Here is a 21,951-nt window from a genome sequence, read left to right as displayed (position 1 = left end):
ATTTGTCTAGCCTTCTCTATAGCTCTGTCTTCTCTCTATCCTAACTCTGCTTGTATATATATATGTAACTATTCCTTTGAGCTTACGTCACTTGACCATACGAAGACCCAACACGTGACCTTCAGTCACGTTTTCTGGCCAAATTTATTGTTTTTATTCCTAAGGTTGAAAACACAGTCTGCTTAAGTCCACCACGTTCTTTCCTTATTATTGTTTCTAAGTTAACCAATATATTTTACTAAACATTCCTTTGTTTCAATAACATTCTTTCTGCATAACTTTTTTTTACATAACAATTAACAAAACAACAATAACGTTCATTATCTAACATTTTACTTTTTTTTTAAGAATAATAATAGTCAATATTCTAAATCGGCTATCACCAAGGCCACCTGATGTTGTTCTGACATAATCCAACAATTGTAAAGACCCTTGTAATATGTGCATATATTTTTGCGAACATAAAATACACTTGATCTATAAGTAAAATACACCTGATCTATAGGTTTTAGTTTTTCTGGTATTTCAAAATCAATAAATGTTTATCATTTTATCATTAGTACTAACAATGGACGATTAAATTTTAAACAGAAACAAACAAAACCAAAAAAAGAAAACAACTAAAAGAATCATATTTTGGCATCAGAAAAATAGGCCCAATTTTTCTGATTTCGATATCGATTCTCATACCCCATAAACATCTCTACTTTCATGATTATCAATTCTGATTCTGATTAATCGTCCCAATGTTTGGTTTCAGATACAGATCTCTTTGACTACAGCCAGAATGAAACAGAAGCCGAAAACCAATCTGACCAACTCCTGTCAACAATTAATGAGGTGCTATCCATTTCTAATGTAGATACAGGCGACAGTGTCAGGTAAGAAGAGAATGTGCTTATTTAGAATTACACTTCATTGAAAAAAAAAAAACAAACATAAAAATCTTCATAACATACATTCTTGTCACAGAACAAAGTTGCCATATTCCAAAAATCACATAAATCAATCACAAAGTTTTTTTTTTTAATATAGAAAATCATTGTCTTTATTTAGAAGTACTCTTAATTAAAAAAAAAAAACATAAAAATCTTTATAACAAATGTACTTATCACAGAACGAAGTTGTCATATTCCAAAAATCATGTAAATTGATCAAGTAAGTTTTTTTTTTTATATAGAAAATTGAGTTGTCTCCTTTTTATTTATAAAACATAGCAGGTCAAAAAATGGTGTTTTGCTTTGTAATCAAATTTTATTTTGTTATTATAGTTGAAAAAAAAATACTTGTTCAATTTAACAAAAATAAAGAAAAATCTGTAAGATGAATGTACCTGTAACAGAATGAAGATATCATATTGCAAAATCCTGTAAATAGATCAAGTAGTTTTATTTTTGTAAAGAAAATCATTTTTAAGCAATCAATGGGAATTTATAGGCACTACAACATAAATCTAGTAAGCTTTGTTCATGGAATCGAAACGCGGATTCCATGAACAAAGCTCCTTTCTTAGAACTGCACGCCTGTGGAACTCTGTTCCGTCTGCCTGCCGGACTACAACTTGGATGTCTTCAAGTCCAATGTTAACAAATTCCTAATGAACCGCCCCCTTAAGTAAACACTTCATCAAATCTCCACACTAACGTAATGTACTTGCAATAACCCTTATCCCTGAGTGGCTTCCGGGCCTTGATAAGTGGTGATCACTGTGTAAAAAAAAAAAAAAAAAAAAAAAAAGTATAAATTATTTGGTTCTTCTTTGTTATTGTAGTGAAATTCAAAAATTGAAATATTGAATTTCAAGTAAAACCAATGGTATGTACTGAATTGAATTACACATCTCTACTAATGATGTGTGTCTATGACGGGTTGCTTTCTTAGAGTCTCACACTGTAAATATCTGCAACAGATGATTGTATAAATTCAGTTATCATAACAATACAGTTTGCATCCAGGCAGAATAAAAAATAGGAGGCCTTACTTTTGGAACGACCCTCATATATCTTTTTAAAATAATAAGCATTCTCTTTCTTCTTGCCATAAAAAGTAATTCTCAGATAAATATTTTCTTTTAAATGAATAAACCAAAAGTTTTAATTTTTTTTTTTTAAATTTAATTTATTTATCATTACTAGGGCTATGACAACAGATTATTTTTATCATTGTTTTGACTCTCGAGTATATATCCGACACAGTTTATCAACTGAGAAGCACATCACTCTATATCAGTCATTCCCAACGTGGGGCACATGCCCCACCAGTGGGGCATGGCAATATTTTGGTGGGGCATGGGCAGGACGTGCACCCTTGGGCTTACTATACCAAAGACTATAGGGCAATTTGGGAATGAGTTATTTTTTTCATCATCATCATCATCATTATAATAATAATAATAATAATAATAATATTAACAGTGAATTGTTTCATAGTGAATCTTTGTATTAAGGGGAGCGTCCGGCCGTGTATGTGTGTGCGATATATATATATATATATATATATATATATATATATATATATATATATATATATGCAAGTAGTAGAAGTAGTAGTAGTAGTAGTTCTGCTACTACTATTACTACTGCTGCTGCTGCTTCTGTACGCATGTGTGTGTGTGTATATATACTACTCCTACTACTACTACAACAACATTATCCTCTCTCTCTCTCTCCGTCTCTTGAGCGCCTGTGCGATAAATGAAACATTTACGTTCAATTCCATTTCTGTTTACAACGCTAATACTGAGAAGACTGCAAAGAGTAATATATTACTAATAACAAAAATTAAATATCACAAAGGGGAGGCATCAGGATTTTAGAAATGCCTAGGTAGGGTATGGCCCAAAATAGGTTGGGAACCACCGCTCTATATTAAAGCATATAAGATATCAATGAATACACACCCTAGAGTCAAAACAATGAAAAGAATATACTGCTGTCTTAGCCCTAATCATTACATTTTAAATTGTTTCAAAATAAATAATCTCTTAGCACAAATATAATTGGTGCTCTTGACATTACACTCCCCGGTAAATACGATAAATAAAACAGATTCTTGCCCAGAATTCCTCCTAAATTTAAAACAAAAATAAAGTCAAATCTGTATGATGGGCGTACCTATGATGAAACGAAAATATCATATTCCAAAATTCACATAAATTGATCAAGTAGTTTCATTTATTTAAAAAAAATAAGTTTTAAGCAATTAACAGGAATTCATAGGCATTACAACATAAATCTTGTAAATATGAATTATTGTTGAGTTATTTCCCTTTCTTATGATTTGATTTTTTTTTTCAAAATGGTAGACAAGACAGTCATTCCTTGAATATTCTTGAAATTTGATTTTCTTATTTCTATGAATATTTATTATAAATGTGACCGTGTCTGTCTGTGTAAGGGTATCTATGGAACTACTGTGTCAATTTTTGGTCTACAGACTTGAAACGATACATGAGGTATTCAGATCTGTAGAATAAAATTGGTTTGGTTTGTAGCTGAAAAAATATCTGCTAAGAAGTCAAAATGCTCTATGCATATACAAATGTACATTTATATGTTTAACTGCGTTAATTTATCAAGTTTCGATATGCATCAAGTTTCGATATGCGTTAATTAAGACGGTAGTGAATACCACTAGAGAGTTAAATGTTTTGGTTTTGATTCTAGCTGACGGCACCCAAGTCATATATTTTTTTTACTTTTGAAATAACTACTATATATTAGGTACAGTATAATAGTCAGTAGAGAATTGGGTCTATGACAATAAATACAAAATCTGCATGAATTAAAGTATCATATTTAAATATATTATATAACTGAGCAATGCCAGGTGGCTTGCTAGTTTAAAAATAAAACTACTTAATCAGTTTATGTAATTTTTGGAATATATTTTTGTTTTGTTACAGGTATGTACATTACAGGCTTTTTTTTTATATTTTTGTTTTTAAACGGGGGAATTCTGGACAAGAAATGTCTATCATTTCATTTTGATAGTTTCATAAGATTAGTGGTTGATGGGCAGAAATCAGAAGCTCATAGTATTAATGCTGGAGTCCCTCAGGGGTCCATCCTGGGCCCAACTTTCTTCCATCAATGATATCCTAAATCGCATCTTTTGTAGACATTTATGCTGACAACACTACCATCTATGGCAACACTTCAAAGGCTATAAATGACCAAGTTCTCTCTGTAGAAAAGAACTCCTCGCTACAAAAGCATCTACAAAAGTTGTAGATGGCCTATGACCCTCCAGGGGTGCAAGAGCTATGGTGGTTTTGGGTTTAACGACTGCTGCTGCTAATATTTTCACAATCCAGCTATCTTTCAGCTGCTGCTGATTTTCTCACATGTGCCCCTACATACTCTGTTACATTCATCTTTCCCAGAAATTCATCTTTCCCAGTCGTCATGCACCCCTCCCATCCCATGTTACCATTTCTATGTTTATTTTTTAATTTTGATATTTTCCAAACTATCTATATATATAAAAGCGAAAATGTATGTATGTATGTATGTGAGTTCGCTTTTTCTGTATGTCAACAAAAGGCTTTTTTCAGAGAAGCGGTCGCTCGCTTCACAACTTTTTAAAACTTTTTATATCACATATAAATCGTAATATCTCACATATAACAACGAAGCTCGCCTGTCTATTTAATTTGGTCAATTTCAAGAAGATAAATATTCAATATTTGTCGCTCGCCGCATGTGGGTTAGTCTTTTTCCTATAACATCTTGGGTGGGGGGAGAAAAAAAAGCGTTCAGCAGTAAATGAATACTATCCTGCAGTCAAACTTGACCTCATTAACTCATTAAAACGGGCACCTGCTAAATCCAAGTAATTAAATAAATTCAAACGTGTTTCCGTTAGCATCTCGCGGTGGGGCAATGGTTAACGTCACACGTTTTTTTTTTTTTTTTCACACTTTAATTTACAACTTTGCCTCAACGGTTGGGGTTCGATCCTCATACTTACTTTTTTTTTACCTCCCCCCCCCCCCCAACACACACCTCCAAACACCCGGGCAACGCCGGGTACCCCTCGCTAGTAGATTTATAAAAATGAAATTAAATAAAAGATTTAGATATGATGTCCGGTATGAACACCAACCCAATGTTATTCTTGTATCCATATCGATCAAATGATCAAAATGAAATATACATGTCCAGAGTTACAGAATCTGACACTATTGCATTTTAGCTTTTTTTGTGTTTTCATTTTTTGAAGAGTTCAACTTGCGGCAAGTGAAAACAATCACAAAATCTTCTCTGGAAATGGACTTAATTCTTTGTAAAACTGCTCATTGTTTTAATTTATTTCGAAAACTTTGTTTTCAAAAAAAAAAAAGAAAGAAAGAAATCACACATTTTCTACTAATGACAGTTTTAAAATCTGACTTTATTTGGAAAAGTCTTCATAAAAAAAACAAAATAAACAAAAATGGGTTACAAATTCCCACACCCCACGAAGCAAACAATAACACATTTTCAAATAATGATTAATTTAATTCATTTTAGGATTTTATTTTCTTAAAGTGTTTGTTTTTCCTTTTTTTCTTTTTTTTTCGAAAAAAAAAGAACATTCCAAATTTACTGTTATAATTTATTTCTAAATTTCACAAAAATATCCCAAAATTGATTGTTTCTACTTTTTTTGAGATTGTAATTAAAAGAAAGTGTTCGCTTAAAAAAAAATAACGGTTGTTTCCCCTTGTCTGAGTTGAACTCTTCACAAAATGAAAACAAAAAAGCTAAAATGCAGAAATGCTACTATATGTGGGCCTATCTCCATAACCCTAGGAGGAGTACATTAACAAACATGACCTACAGTTTTATCTATATACCTATAAACTTAAGTTTTTTCTCACTCTGACATTGATATTAAAAGCCTACTTTTTCTATTTAAAATTATTAAAACAAACTTTTTTAATGTTAGATATTAGCAGGGCAACGCCGAAGGTTTGCTAGTCGACAATTATTATGATCATTATAAAAACAGACTCCTTCAGTCTTTGACAGACTATGGATACCAACGAAGGGGTACCAGCGCATGAAATTATTGTAGCAGGAGGTGCACAATCTCCAACCACACCTCTCGACATTGTTAAATACCAGTGGCAAGTGAAGTGTATGTACAGGACTATTAGAAACAAATGCTAAGATAGGCGGAGAGCACATACTGCACCTAGAATTCCCAAATAGTCACCCATCTGGTACTAACCAGATTCAACGTTGCTTAACTTTGGTGATCTGATGAGAACCGGTGTGTCAATGCAATTATGTCGTAAATAATGATTATTATAATATTTGTAAAAATAAAATGTTATCATAGCGAAATAAATATTTACAGATAAAATTATTCATGTTAAGATGTTTTAATAGAAAAAAATGTTAGAACACAAACAATAATATAAAAAAATGGGTTGACCTCTAAAGTCAGTAATCTTTCATAAAGGTCACTTAAAGTGATGTGGACTTTAGGCAGAGCTTGAAAAAAAACATGATTTTTTTAGTCAAGTATCGTGAGTGAGAGAGACCAGACACAGTCAGAGTCGAGAGAGGGAGAAAAACAGTCCATGGATGGTGATAGTTCCCAGTAGAGGGAATCAGAATGCATTAGTCTAGGACCAGTGTTGTATCTGCCAATTGGGAAACATTGATAAATAAAGTTGCTGAAAAGACAACCTGATATTTGTTGATTCATTGAATCTTCTTTGTAGCTTTTCCAAGGATCCGTCAAACAAGATCAAAGACGGACAAGGTATGTTTCTCCGATTGGCCTGATGTTAAAACCACAAAGAACTGTTATTTGTCCCTTTCTGTTGTAAATGTCACATGTCCATTGTTAAACTGTATCTGTTAATATATCAACACTATTGAAAATGTTATATATGCATCAATTCAACGAACGATAGAAAAACTAGATTAGACGAACACATGTATATACACGACTATGACACATATATACTAACGCATATACAATCTCTATACACACATTCATTGAAGAACATTTTATACCCCTAGACGATACACAAATTTAGACACACGTACATAATATGTACTCCCCCAGTATATAACATTAATATACTCAGTCATTATTATGCAAGCAACTCCATGAAGGTTAACTTTGAAAAACGAATGTTCATTAATTACTTATTCATTTTTATGGTTTCTTATTCGATGATTGTTTTTATTTAACTATTATGCTTAATTCTTTTTATGCATAGTTTTTACATTGTGCATAATTGCATATTTAGAATAAAAATGTTCTACCACATGAAACTGTTTATATATATATATATCTGTATACATATATAAAAGTGATCTTGTCAGTGTGTGTGTGTGTGTGTGAAAGATCTCTACCAAACTCCTCTCTAAATATTTGGTCTACAGACTTGAAACTTGATATATAAGGTATTTGGACCTTGGGAACACTTTCAGTTTGTGTTTTTAGCATGTAAAAATAGCTGCTAAGGGGTCAAAATTAAAAAAAAAGATAAACCTTTGCAGAAGTTAATAGATTAGCTTTTGAGCATACATACATATACTTTTTTTAGTTTGAAGTTGCTTAATTTTTAGCCTTTTTCTATCCGTCTAGTGATAGCTAATATGGTTGAAGACTGAAGCACTAAATACCGATTAAGCCTGGAGTGCTGAATGTTTTGGTTTCAATTCCAGCTGATGGCACCAAAGTCTCTTCTTCTTTTTTTTTTTTTTTTTTTTTTTTTTAACTTTTACAAATCATTACTATAAATATTAGCTACAATATAATAATCGATAGAGAATTTGCTCTATAATAATAAATACAAAATCTGCATGAATTAAAATATCATATTTAAACATATTTTACAACCGGGCAACACCAGGGGGCCTGCTAGTATATTATAAAAATGACCTTGCCATTGTCTGAGGAAAAGTTTCTATCAAACTACTCTGTCAATTTTTCACCTACAGGCTTAAAACTTGATATATGAGGTATTTGGACTTGTGGAACAAATTTGATTTGATTTGATTTTTTCCAAAAAAAAAAATAAAGAGCTGATAAAGGGGTAAAACTTGAAAAATTGGAACTTGGTAGGTGTAAGTCGACTTAATGTATATCTGCTACACATGTGCAGATAAACATTTATACGTTTAACTGAATAAATTTGTGAAGTTTTGATATGCATGTGTCTTTAAATCAGATGATTTCGATTTTAACTGATGGCACTCAAGTAATATTTTTTTTATAACTTTGGAAATCCCTACTATATATATGGGGTACAATATAATAATCAATAAAGAATTGGCTCTGTAATGATAAATTCAAAATCTGAATAAAAAAATATCATATTTAAGCATATTTTACGACTGGGCAATGCTGGGCTGCCTACTACTAGTATATATACAGCTTTGTACTCCCCCCCCCCCCAAAAAAAAACCCATACCCAAACTATGGCTTAGAATTTACCAGATAAGCTTCTCCAAATCATGTGACTTTTGCAAGCTTGCCAAAGTCACATGACTTATAATTAACCAATGAAAGGATTATTTTTTTTCTATTCATTTGCATGAGAAGTTAAATTTGTGACTTAATTAACCCCCCCCCATTCTTTTACTGTTCAAAAGAAGAAGAAAAGAAAAGAAAAATATCATTGGATATTTTAAATTCTTATTCCTGATATGTAAGTTTTAATGTTGAAATGATTCATCTTATTTAATTTTTGCAGAAACATTTTTTCTGTATTATTACAAGACAAAAAAATATTAATTTTAATAAAACCCTCCACCTAGGTATGTTAGAAAGTGGTTTCTAATCGTTGATTTTATAAATATTAATGAGTCAATGTGATATATAAAAGTACTTAATTATAGTTGTCAGATTTTTTTTTTTTCAAACTTATTCTGTTTTCTTTTCCTTTTTCAATCAACTAACAAATATACTAATTTTACTTAAAAAAAAATAAAATCTTCAATAAAATAATATTATGATGCTAATTTAATTAATTGAACTTGCAATACTTTATTAAAAACAAAAAAAGTGATATCTATTACCTTAGATGTAGTATAGTTAACAGCCCCCCCCCCCATTGAACCATGCTGAAATATTATTTAGAAAGCCATTCTTAACCTGGGGAGAGTGGAGTGTTTTATAACTATTCTGTACTTTCACCTAAGAATTAAAAAAAAAAAAAAAAATTATCGTAAAACTTTAATTTAACTTGAAAATACTATTTAAAATCACCTGCCTATATTTTTCCACCTTTATTCCTATATTCTTTCACTGTACATTATATGAATTTCTCTATGTATCTTCCTTAGTATTTCCCTGCTCTCCTATATATATGTTCATTTTTCCTATTTTTTTTTTTTTTTTTTTTTTTTTTTTGTGGTCAATATGGCATATAGGACCAAATGAAAGTTCAAGATTAAAAAGTTTATTTCTAGGGGTATTCGTGTTTGGTATGAACAAATATCACAATTAAATTTGTTGCTAGCAAGTAGTTCTTATGATATTAAAACCTTCATTATCCAATGCATTCCCTATTGTTTTCACTGGTCGCCGTTCTTAACATGAGGAGTGGAAGGGGGGGGGGTTATTGCTTGGAGTATACGTCAAGTGTGTTATGTAACTAGAAAAAAATGATGACCATTTTAGATAAAACATGGGAATATGGATAGTTAACAGCTTAACCCGGATATGAGACTCTTTCGGGACCCCTACAGCTCTTTTATATCCGGGTTACACTGTGTGTGTGTGTATATATATAAATATATATATATATATATATATATATTATAGGTACTAGTGCACTTATTCATCCGTGCTGAAATCATAACGTTATTTTAAAAGCCATTCTTAACATGGGGAGGGTGTTTTGTAACTATTCTATACTTTAGCCTTAAAATTGAATAAAAAAAAACATCAGAAAACTTTAATTAAACTTGGAAATACGATTTAAAAAATAGTGTGGATCACTAAGTGCACTAGCATATATATATATATATATATATATGCACACACACAGTGTAGCCCTGTGTGTGTGCATATATATATATATATATATATATATTACGTATGTTTTTTTTTTGTTTTGTTTTGTTTGTTTTTTCGCTTTTATTCCTGTATTCTTTTAGTGTACATTATGTGCATTTTTATATTTCTAATATGTATCTCTTTTACCTGTCACCATTTATCTTATCGGTTGGTGCACTGGTTGTCCATCCTGCAAAGGGTGTTTATTCCAAAAGCTGTTCTTAATATGGAGAGGTTGGGGGCGTTTATTCCGAAAGGCATTTTCTTATATTCAACCTCCCTGTGTTAAGAACGACTTTTAGAATAAACAGACAACCAGTGCACATTGACCATCCTTTTTTTTTTTTTTTTTTTTTTTTTTTTTTTTTTTTTTCTACTGATACTATCAACCATCTTTCCGGTTTCTTTCTACAGCATTTTTTTGTGTTTTTAAGTAGTTGTTAATGCTCTTTATTTGATCTCAAAAATCCCCCCTCAATCCCCGCCCCCCCCCCCAAAAAAAATTTCAAGGAACATAGAAACCGCAAATTTCAAAACAAATGTTTTTCCCCAACAAGAATCTCATATTGTGGTCCTAGTGCACTTACTGATCCGCGCTATTTATTAAATCGTATTTCCAAGTTTAATTAAAGTTTTCTGATATGTTTTTTTTTTATTCAATTGTAAGGTCAAAGTATAAAATAGATACAAAACACCCTCCCCATGTTAAGAATGACTTTTTAAATAATGTTATTATTTCAGCAGGAATCAATAAGTGCACTAGTACCTATATTGTTTCAAATTTGCTAAAAAAAAAACCCTGATTTTTTAGATCAAATAAAGAGCATTAAAAGCACAATTATGAAGCAGATAAATATAAAAGTAACTTTAATTGGCTGCGGTAACATTTATTGGTACTCATGCATTTATTGATCCGTGCTGAAATAGCGTTATTTAAAAAAGCCATTCTTAATATGGGAGGGGATGGTGTTTTCTACCTATTCTGTTCTTTAACCTTACAATTGAATAAAAAAACATATCATAAAACTAATTAAACTTGGAAATATGATTAAAAAAAATAGCGCGGATCAGTAAGTGCATTAACACCCATTTATTTATTGTATCTTTAATCATTTTGCATAGTCGTTTGTTGGCTTCGCTGTTAAACATTTTCCGGCTTCTTTCTATAATATTTTTACTTTAGCAGTAACTCGACATTTACTGTTAAAATTGAGAACTTTTATAAGTTTTCGAGTATGCTGAAAACGAATATCACATTTAAATTCTGGCAGACAAGTAGTTTTCTAGATAATAAGATCGTTATTATCTAATGTAATCCCTTTTGCCTTCACTGGCAGCCATGTTTTTCCCAATTGAACAAGTCCTAATGCACAACACCCCTTCCTCCCCATATTAAGAATGGCGACGGCTACTGAAATTCATCAAGTAATACATCTATATATATATATATATAAAAGGCAAAATGTGTTTTCGTGTGTGTGCATTTTTTGTGTATATCCGCCAAAGGTTTTTTTTTGGGGGGGGGGGGGGGCACTGTTTCTTAGAATTTTTTATGTGCTACCTAGATTATAATATCTATGATTCACGAAACGAAGTTGTGTGTATCTTTAATTTGAGCGACTTTTACACTCTATTTTTGCAATTTTTTAAATCTCTGTGTGTTTGTTTGGCTTTTCCGTATATGAGCAAAACTGAATACGTAGCAAACAGTTTTCCCTGCCACGAGTGCCAGGGATGTCCAGAAAAGCAATCAATGTGGGGAAATCCTTTATATCAGACAATTGCTATTCATTTGGACACTCAAACATTTCCCCAACCTTGAGGGAAACTGGCTTGCAGCCAAAGTTAAGTTTCCTCTTTGGCGTAATGTTTGACCTCATTAAATCGATGCACCTGCCAATTAACTTTTTAATTGTTAAATTAAATTGATTTTCACTTGCTGTCCCATCATGGCCAAGCAGTAAGATGTCATGTTTTTGCACACTTTCTTTTCCACCTTCGCCTCACTGGTCCTGGATATGACCTTAAACTATATCCGATGGTGAGGCCCCAGCTTGCGGATTCTGGGGAGTGTGGAGCCACCCTTTAATTGCCATTGCTCCCAGGTCCACTCTGACCCGGAGTGGTAGTACCTGTTAGGGTCCCAACTATGGGTTAAATAGAAACTGACTTGCAAAAAACAAATGTATTCTATTAAAAAGATTTTCTTCAAAATCACCGGATTCGGCATTAAATAACCTGAAAAGGGTTGATATGCCGTAAAACAAAAACAACCAACCTTCGTCTCAAGGCTTCAGGTTCGAGCCTACCTGCCTACCAAAACCTTTTTTTTCCCTTTTGTCAACATGGAGCAAAATTTGATTTTCTTGAATAAAAGAAATTACTTGATCAAAACTCTACTCCTGTTAAAGAGTCTGGTACTTGTACAGTTTTATGAAGACATTAAAAAAATGGAAATATCGAAAAAAAATTATATTGTACATATCCGTTATGGAATGAATCTCCCCCCCCCCCAAAAAAAAAAAAAAAAAATTCACTTAATTTGATCAAGTAGTTTTTTGGGGGGGTTTTTTTTTTTTTTTTACACAGTGAAAAAAAAAACAATTTATGATACCAATCAAAAGGTAGCCATGGTTCGATTTTTAAGAAAAGCTATTATTTAAGATGGAGAGGGGATGCCGGCGCTTTCTCGACTGAGTTATCTCCCCCATGACATATTCTAAAAATCCAAACATTAGCTATCTTCAGCACGCTGTCATAAAAACGTGTTTTTCTGCTGTAAAAAACCCCCCAAAAAACTACTTGATCAAATTAAGTGTAATTCTTTTTTCTGGAGAGCTTCAGTCCAAAGCAGATACGTACAATATAACTTTTTTATGTTTTCATGTTTCGATTAAACTGTACAAGTACCAAAAGTCTTTTTAATTCCATTTTTTTTTTTTTTTTTTTATTACTGTTTGCTTTGTTTTTGAAGGAGATATAGTTTTTAAAAAAAAAAAGAAAGAAAAAAAGCCACTCCCATCCCTAAATTGTATCTTTAAAATATTAAAATTGATCTTTTTTGGAGGAAGGAGGATCTTTTAAACCTATAAGTCCTTCAGTATTTTGTTTAATTTTCTGTTTTTGAGCAATTATCAAGACTCTCAAGATGTGATCCTTTCATGTCTGAAATTTTTTCTTGTTCTCACATAATGCTTAATCAAACAAAGATGTCCTATTAAGAAATCGCGTAAATTGATCAAGTAGTAAACACTACTTGATCAATTTACGCGATTTCTTAATAGGACATCTTTTACTAAAAAATCACGCTTTAGGACTAATCGAGATGTAATGCTTTACTCAGTCATGATTTCTAAATAAGGGGAGACAACTCAATTCGAACTATATAAATCAAAATAAACCTTATAATGGATACAATTTCCTATTGAAATCTCTTTAAAAAAATTGTTAAAAATAATGTGAAACTAAATATATTTATTAAGACTTCCAAGATGTGATCCTGTTATGTGGGACACTTTGTTTTGTTTTCACGTAACACTCGGCGCTACTTGTTTTTTGAACTGAATAAGTACCTTAAAATATGTTGAAACACTAAAAACTTACCCAGCTAGGTAGAAAGCAAATAGAAAAATCGATTTCATCTGTTTTAAAACAATACTAAATATTTTGTACAAATATTATGAGGCAAATGTAATCTCTTAAAAACAATATCTCCTTCAAGAACGGTTATAAAATGTTTTCAATCGATATTTATTCAATCAGGTCCCAATTTTCCTACCGAGCAAAAACGGACGAATCTTCCGGGCGCCATTTATTATACTGAAACTTTGAATTTGTCATCGTCTCCAATTTTGACGTTATTTCTAGCAAACTTTTCAACTTAACCACTAAGGCTAGAACACTATATGTTTTGGTTCAATTCTAGCCTAACTGATAGCACTCTGGTGCTACCAGATTATGCTGTCTGAAGATATTGGCTTTATGAGATAAAATTCATCTTATATTGATGTTTTTTTTTGTTTTTCTATTCTCTTTTGCAAAACTTAATTATGTTCTGCAAAACCAAAAACAAAAACAGCAGCCCCACTTTTTCTCCGCTTTTCCCTTTTCTTTTTCTCCCTGCCCCACTTCTCGACTGGTTTCCAAACTTAAAATATACCAAATATTAATACTATAATCCCTTTTCCTTTCCCATTGCAAAACTCATTTTCTGCAAGGCAGGTAACATTCAGACCAAACACTACAAACTAGTGATTGAAGATGCAAAGAGCTTGAAGAATAAAAAAAAAAACCTTCTACAAAATAATCAAATGAAACATAACGAAAAGGGGTTGATGTACTGTACTGGATTTGGCATTAAATAACATGAAAAGGGTTGATATGCCGTAAAACAAAACAACCAAACAAAATTCTGCAAATAAATATTTAAGCTATAAAGAACTTGAAGCATAAAAGCATTTCCAAAATAACTGAATTTGCCATTAAATAACCCAAAAAGGGTTGATATGCCGTAAAACAACCAAACCAAACCTGATGGCACCAAAGTCAGTCATATATATATATATATATATATATATATATATATATATACACTAGCATTTCAGCCCGGTGTTGCCCAGGTGTTTGGAGATGTATGTTGAGCAAAAAAAAAAGAAAAAGAAAAAGCGGTCAAATTTTTTAACTTTGACCCCTACTATGACCCTTTAATAGTTATAATTTTGGGTCCAAATCAAGTTATTAAATTAGATCCATATCCAAGGAACCTATATCTAAAATTTCAAGTGTTTAGACCCAAAATTGTCGGAGGAGTTTGGTAGAGTTCTCAAAGGTCATATCGTTGAACTTTGACCCCTTAACAGACAAATTTCTGGTCGAAAACTGGTCACATAGATTTTCCCAAATCTCAGTTCCCTGTATATCAAATTTCAAGTCTGTAGACTGAAAATTAACAGAGTTATTGCGAAGGAAAATGTACACAGACAGACACACAGACACGTTCACTTTTATAGATATATAGATATACTAGCAGTTCCGCCCGGCTTTGCTCAGGCCCTATGTACTGTTCATAAGGTTATGTGCATATGTATATATTAAAAAGTGGGAATATGTAAAGTAATGTATTTCTGTATAAAAGTCTTTCTTTAACTACCATAGAGAAAAGACAGACAGACATTTTCACTTTTATAGATATAGATAGATAGATAGATAGATAGATTGGATGCAATATATAGTAATGATTTAAAAAGTATAAAAAAAAGATTCATGCACCACCACCGAGAATCGAAACCAAAACGTTTAGCTCACGATTTATTTTGCCTCTGTTGTAAATGACCGGTCTATGAAAACATGTTTACTGCAAGGCTAAAAATTAAAACATGAACCAATATCAACTACGTTATGCATTCGTAATGGCGGCGTTTGACCTTCACCTGGCAAATTTCATTTTTTTAAATATAATCTGTTTTATTGCACTCAATGTATAAATAATTTCAAAGGTTAATCTATCTATCTATATATCTATATATCTATAAAAGTGAACGTGTCTGCATACATTTTCCTTCGCAATAACTCTGTCAATTTTCAGTCTACAGACTCGAAATTTGATATACAGGGTACAGAGATTTGGGGAAAATCTGTGTGATCGGTTTTCGGCCAGTAATTTGGCTGTTAAGGGGTATCAAAGTTCAACGATTTGACCTTTGAGAACTTTACCAAACTCTTCCGACAATTTGGGGTCTAAACTCTGGAAATTTTAGATATAGGTTCCTTGGACATGGATCTAACTTAATAACTCGATTTGAGCCCAAAACAATAAATGTTAAAGGGTCATAATAGGGGTCAAAGTTAAAAAAAATTGACCGTTTTTTTTTTTTTTTTTTCTAAGCATACACCTACAAATACCCGGGCAACGCCGGGCACCCATGCTAGTATATCTAGTTTGCCTTACGTTAGTTTTTTTTTATTGTTTTTTTTCGATGTTTTGATTACCCCCCCCCCCCGCTTAAGTTTTAACGTTGTTTTCTTTTTTTACTTTGCTTATAACAAACAAACCTCATTTGCTGAATAGCTATTGCTCTATGACTTCTGTGCGCGCACCTGTCAATTTGGTTCTTACTTAAATTCAAGCATCTTTCAGTAACTCATTCTGGCTGGCCGATTTTATTTTCAAACTTCGCCTCAGGGCTTCGGGTTCGATCCTACCAACTTTACCCCCCCCCCCCGGTTGATTTTTTATTTAACACCACACACACCTCCAAACACCCGGGCAACACTGGGTACCCCCGCTAGTCTATATATATAAAAGCAAAAATGTGTGTATGTATGTGTGTTTGTATGTCTCGCAAAAACTTTCCACACGGGTCACGGATTTTTGCCAGATTGGTATCATTTTAAACTTCCAACCTTCGCCCGACAAATATTGAAAAATTGGCCAAAAACATTCATTTCTTCACCCTGAAATCAACAGTTTTCTACAGGGGTCAGCAAAAACCATCCTCTCATGACGAGTTCGGTTCTACGTATGCACAAATGACATCGGAACCTGATTTAGTTTAAAGATTAAAAAAAATGACCTAATTTTGTGGACGTCGTCTTAGCTCAGTTGCTTAGAGCGTGGCCTTATTATCTAAAGGTTTTGGGTTCGAATCATGGTGTGAGATGTCTTTTTTTTTTTCTTTTTTTTTTTCGATTCTTTAAATTTTAATATTGAAGGTTATTTAAGCCATTTTTCACATGTTTTTTTTTGGGGGGGGGGTATTTTCACGTTCGTTTTTCTGTGTTTTTGTTTTTACTTCACTTATTCTTAGGTTTTCATTAACACCCCCACCCTTGCCCGACCACACTCACCCAAAAACACCCGGGCAATGCCGGGTATCTCCCTCCCCCGCTAGTAATAAATAAAACCTTTCATTGAGTATGTCCAAATATTTGAAAGTTCTATATTTTTTCTAAAGTCGGTTTGAAAATTATTCACCATGAATGAAATTAGCCGTGACTGAACGTTATATATTAAAATTGATTGTTTCTTTTTAGAATTATAAACAAATAATTTCTACATGAGAATATTTGTCAAAAATATATTTTTTAAATTTATTTACTTGCCTCCCCACGAGGGCACAGTTAGACACAAGGTCAGTTTTTAATGTGGGAAAATTTAGCTCCCCAAAAAGGGGCACTCTAGATAGGAACAAAAATAAAATAAAAATTGTGTCAGTCATGAAGGATTTCTCCTCCATTGACCGAGGACAGAACAAATGAGGTGTAGCATCAGAACATATACTACACTGTGATTATTATTATTGTAAATGTTTGTTTACTATCTTTTCTTATATTTTAACAATAGTTTACATTATGGTATGAATGTTTTCTTTAATTATGTTTTTAGGTATGTGAACATCATTTTTGGTCTGAGGATGTAATAAAGGAGAAGTCAAGATTCGATGATAAAACGTTGTGAAATAAACACGCAAGATGAGAACATTAGTCCGAATAATCTCTAAAGTTCCAAAAATATAACATTTAACCCATGTGACTTTTCTCTAAATTAAATTAAAAATTATTTCTGCACTAGTAACTTTTATTATTTGTTTGTATTTAAATTATTTGTTTGATTTCAATTTTTGTATTTTATCGTTTGTTTTCATTCTTAAAATTATTTATCGTTTGTTTTTACTTTTAAAATTAGTCATTGTTGGCGTTTAATGTTTTTTAATTCTTTGTTTCCTAACTTCATAATTCAGTTTTATCAGTATTAAATTGTACATTGCTTTATAATTACTTAATTTTACATAGATAATATTTATATTTTATATTGAATAAAGTTCAGTTTCAGTATTAATCGAACTGAATTTCTTTTTAAAAATGTTTTATTGCTCTTTTTCAAATGGCCCTCATATAGTACTGACAGACTGAAAAATCTTACCTACATTGTCTGCATGCATTTTTCAGTTAACAGGCCTTCTTCTTACTCTTGGTGGCCGTGGTTGAAAACACTGAAAATATCTTCTATGACGTCATAAATGCTGAAATGTATTAAAGTATTAAAAGGGGAATAACTCTTGTATGTATGGGGAGATAACTCTGTACAAGCTATTAAAAATCACATCTAATTCATGTTCTAAGGTAAACAATTTACGAAGTCGAAATATTTATTTCCTTGTGTATAGACTAGTTGCACGTACCTAGCCGGTAGAATCTGCCTTCGATTTTCGTTTTCTTTTTTTTCTTTTTTTTGGGGGGGGGGGTGAGGGGGAGGGGGGTGAGGAAGGATAGAATTTTGAAAGTTAAATTTTATTTATGATGGTGTCGTTTAATCACTGAATTATTTTAATCAAATTAACTAATTTTGACACTGTAACATTCTTAAAAAAATATATTCTACCAAAATAGATATTAAAACGATGAACCTGTACAAGGCACACTTCCTTTATATATTTTTCTTTTCGTCTTTTTCACTTTTTTTTTTTACAGAGTATATTAATCTACTAGATTATATATATAAAAAAAAAATGCAAAAAACTTTAATATTTAGTTTCTAATACAGCGTTCTAGAAAATCGATCCCCTGTATTAGAAAATTCACACAAATTCAATATTAATTATTGCCCTTAGATTGATACATGGAAAATGCTTTATATAAGAGGTACGTACATGTTCTTGTCGAGTGGTTCCAATATGGGGGATCGATTTACTAGAACTGAGCACCTCTTACAATTCCGTAAATATTGAATTTTTTTGCATTTCTTTTTTTCTTATATATATATATATATATATATATATATATATATATATAGTAGATCGATAATCCACTAAAAAAATTGAAAACAGATGAAGGGGAAAAAATATAAGGGGGAGGGGTATGCTTTGTATAGGTCGACCAAAAAAATGGATCATCTTATTACTAGGTACGTGCAAAATGAATAGCTGATCCCAAAGATGTATAAACATTTTTGATCCATCATCTTCACTTAAAAATTCGTCAAAATTCAGGAAATCAACCAATTGTAATGAAATTTTCATTAACGATCACAAAATATAATGAAGCCATTTTTTTTTTTTTTTTTTTAAATCTTAGTGAAAAGGTATTTTTGTATTAATTTATTTATTGTGGACTATTATCCTCATCTTTATTAATTGTTGTTTCACAACGTTTCGGCCAACTATTCCTCTGGCCTTCGTCAGGTGGTAATAATCCACAATAAATTAATATAAATAATACTCATCTCAATAATGAATTCCAATTAAAATAATAGGTATTTTTGTGTAAACAAAAAACACCTTTACTTGTTATTTTAAGTACTAAAAAATGAATGGATTTATTTTTGCTTTTTCATTATTTTTTAATGAAAATAAGGCATCGTAGATGTTAACAATTTGTTTTTAAAATATTTCAGAAATATTATGAAAAAAAAAAAAGTCTGTTAATGAAATGAGTATAACTCTAGGACAAACAAAAATTCTCAAACTAACATTAAGTTTCTAGCTGTCAATTAAAAAAAAACAACCAAAAAGAGTAAGATTCTACTTTTTTTAGGCGATTATGTGTGAATATCCTTGGTGAAAAAACAACAAAAAATTTAGACTTGAGGGAGATCGATTGCACATATAAATTAAGCATATAATGACCCCCCTCCCTTCCATTTCCCTGGCATTTTGGCCTTTTAGGAGAGTAAGCACTCTAAATTATGTTGATAATTTTTTAAGCTGAATAGTATATAAAAATCCACTAAATCTAGGTTTGATAAACTTACCTTCTAAAAATGTCTTCCTTTGAAAGCGTCCTACCACTAACCCTAAGGCTGAGTGGCAAGCCCATATTGTACAAACCATCTTAAAATCACATAATAGTCTAAAATAAAAACAAAACAAAAATACAGGTTTTATCTCATGGAAAAATAAATTGCTTTGTCTCCCAGACTTTGCCTTCTTCCTTTGAGAAAGGGTTAGTTTATTGCTAATTGCCTGAGAGGCCCCCACGGAGAGAATGCTGCGAGGGCTGCTCAGATATTTTTTTTTTTTTTTTTTTTTTTTGCAGCTCAGAGTGCTCTTCCTCTAAGGCAATGGTTTTTTCAAATTCCATTTTCTGACTCTTGTCACATCATCCTGCCGTGATTAATAACACAGACTGACGACCTGGATGTCTCGAGTTTGAATCCAATTCGTTTCCATAAAAATCACTTTCACTTAGAATGTTTGCAACCTTTATGTGGTTCCTCCTGTAATCCCTGATATCTTTCTAGAAAGCATGCTGACTAGAAAAATATCGGGGAAACCAATGCCAACAGTAGAAACTTTGGATGTATATGATGATGATGACCTTTTGAAAAACCAATAATCTGTATATGTTTGAATTTTTTAGAGGAGGATTATTTATTTGGATTCTTTGGACTACTGTTCTCATCTTGAGTGGCATTTTCACAATGTTTCGGTTGATGTAACCTCCGACCTTCTTCAGGTGTATCTTACTGAACTCTGGAATATGCATGTAGATTAAATGAAGAGTTCTGTTTGAAATTCTGTACAGATTCTCGAGTTCAACAAAACTCTTCCAAAGTTTAATAAGATGCACCTGAAGAAGGTTGGAGGTTGTATTAAAGCCGAAACATGGTGAAAATAATACTCAAGATGAGACTTGTAATCGGAATAATCGAAATCTTATGTATCATCTGTAATCAAAAATATATTCGAGACATCAAAGCTAGCAATCAAATTAATTACTTTCTGAAAAAAATTTTATTTGTTTTTTTCTTTTGTTTTTTTTTTTTTTTTCAGTTGTCTGATGGACTATGCAACTAATAGCTTGACACCAGAGGAAGCTAACCTGCAACTGTTAGAACCTGGTGCCACCAGCTGCATCAATAACGCTACCACAAAGTTGTCAGGACCTGTTAGTCACCCTCTTCAGACTACGCACTACCGACAGATGCCTTTGACTAACCACTCGCAGTACACTTCGTATTTGGACAATATTAAATTAAAAGAAGAATTGGAGAAAGAACGGTTCCGTCGAAGGGTGAGGGCATCTTTTATTTTTAGGTGTGTCTTCGTTATTGGAGCAAAAATTGAAATATTGAATTTCAAGTAAAACCAGTGGTATCTACTTAATTGTCATGTTGCAATAATGAATATATCCAAAAATTATGAAAAATGATAAAAAAGTAGAAAATTATTGAAAAGTTTTCGAAGAAAATTAGCAAAATTGAGTTTTACTTAAAAAAAATTATTTTTAAACCTGGAGATATTGAATTGTATCAGGGGAAATAATTATTTCCTGAAACTTTGAAGATCTTAGGCCAATTTAGCAAAACTCAATTTTCGCTAATTGTCTTCAAAAACTGTTTTCATTAAGAATTAATTTTTTACATTATCGTTTTTTGTAATTTTTGGATATGTTCATTACTGCAACATGACAATTAAGTAGATACCATTGGTTTTAAATAAAATTCTATATTTTGATTTTTGAATTTCATTCTGATAAAGAAGCACTGGTGGACATTTATGAAATTGACCCCCACACCTCTAAATTCCACAAGTTAATTTCATCGATTACAAACTTTCAGATGAAAAAAACAATTTTGAAAGAAAATATTTTTTATGACTTTTATCATTGGGTATCAGTTTTCAATTCTACTAAATTGAACACATACTTTGCGACCATAACCAAGAAAAATGTTGCAACTTTTATGCGACCGGTGTTTATTCCTGCCTAAAAAAAGGGGTTAGGGAGGAAACGTTCTTAAACCCTCTTTCATCCCTCCTCTCTCTATCTCATCCATCTTTCATCTGTGTCATCTCGCTTGAAAGAATCTCAACTATAAGAAAATGCTTGTTTTTGTTTTTTTTTTAATAAATTATTTCTTGCCTTTTGTAACAATTATTTGTTGTGAATTTAAAAAAAAAAAAAACTACTTGTCTGCCCCAAATGTAAATGTCTCATTGGCAG

At 31.7% G+C, this 21,951-nt stretch overlaps 1 protein-coding gene across 1 annotated transcript in view; it reads left to right on the top strand.

Annotated features, from left to right (window-relative positions):
• Positions 1-21,951, top strand: part of LOC145263120 (uncharacterized) — a 154,573-nt gene that overhangs the window by 29,606 nt on the left and 103,016 nt on the right. The window contains exons 3-4 of the mRNA XM_080120062.1: positions 761-881; positions 20,781-21,021. Coding sequence (XP_079976188.1) covers positions 761-881; positions 20,781-21,021 — 362 coding nt within the window. The remainder of the gene's footprint in view (positions 1-760; positions 882-20,780; positions 21,022-21,951) is intronic.

This window comes from Euprymna scolopes, chromosome 38 (genome assembly GCF_053919585.1).
Source record: "Euprymna scolopes isolate OS-2025 chromosome 38, ASM5391958v1, whole genome shotgun sequence".
Classification (NCBI taxonomy): domain Eukaryota; kingdom Metazoa; phylum Mollusca; class Cephalopoda; order Sepiida; family Sepiolidae; genus Euprymna; species Euprymna scolopes.
The sequence above is the reverse complement of the archived record's forward strand: the minus strand, read 5'-3'. Positions and strand labels throughout refer to the sequence as shown.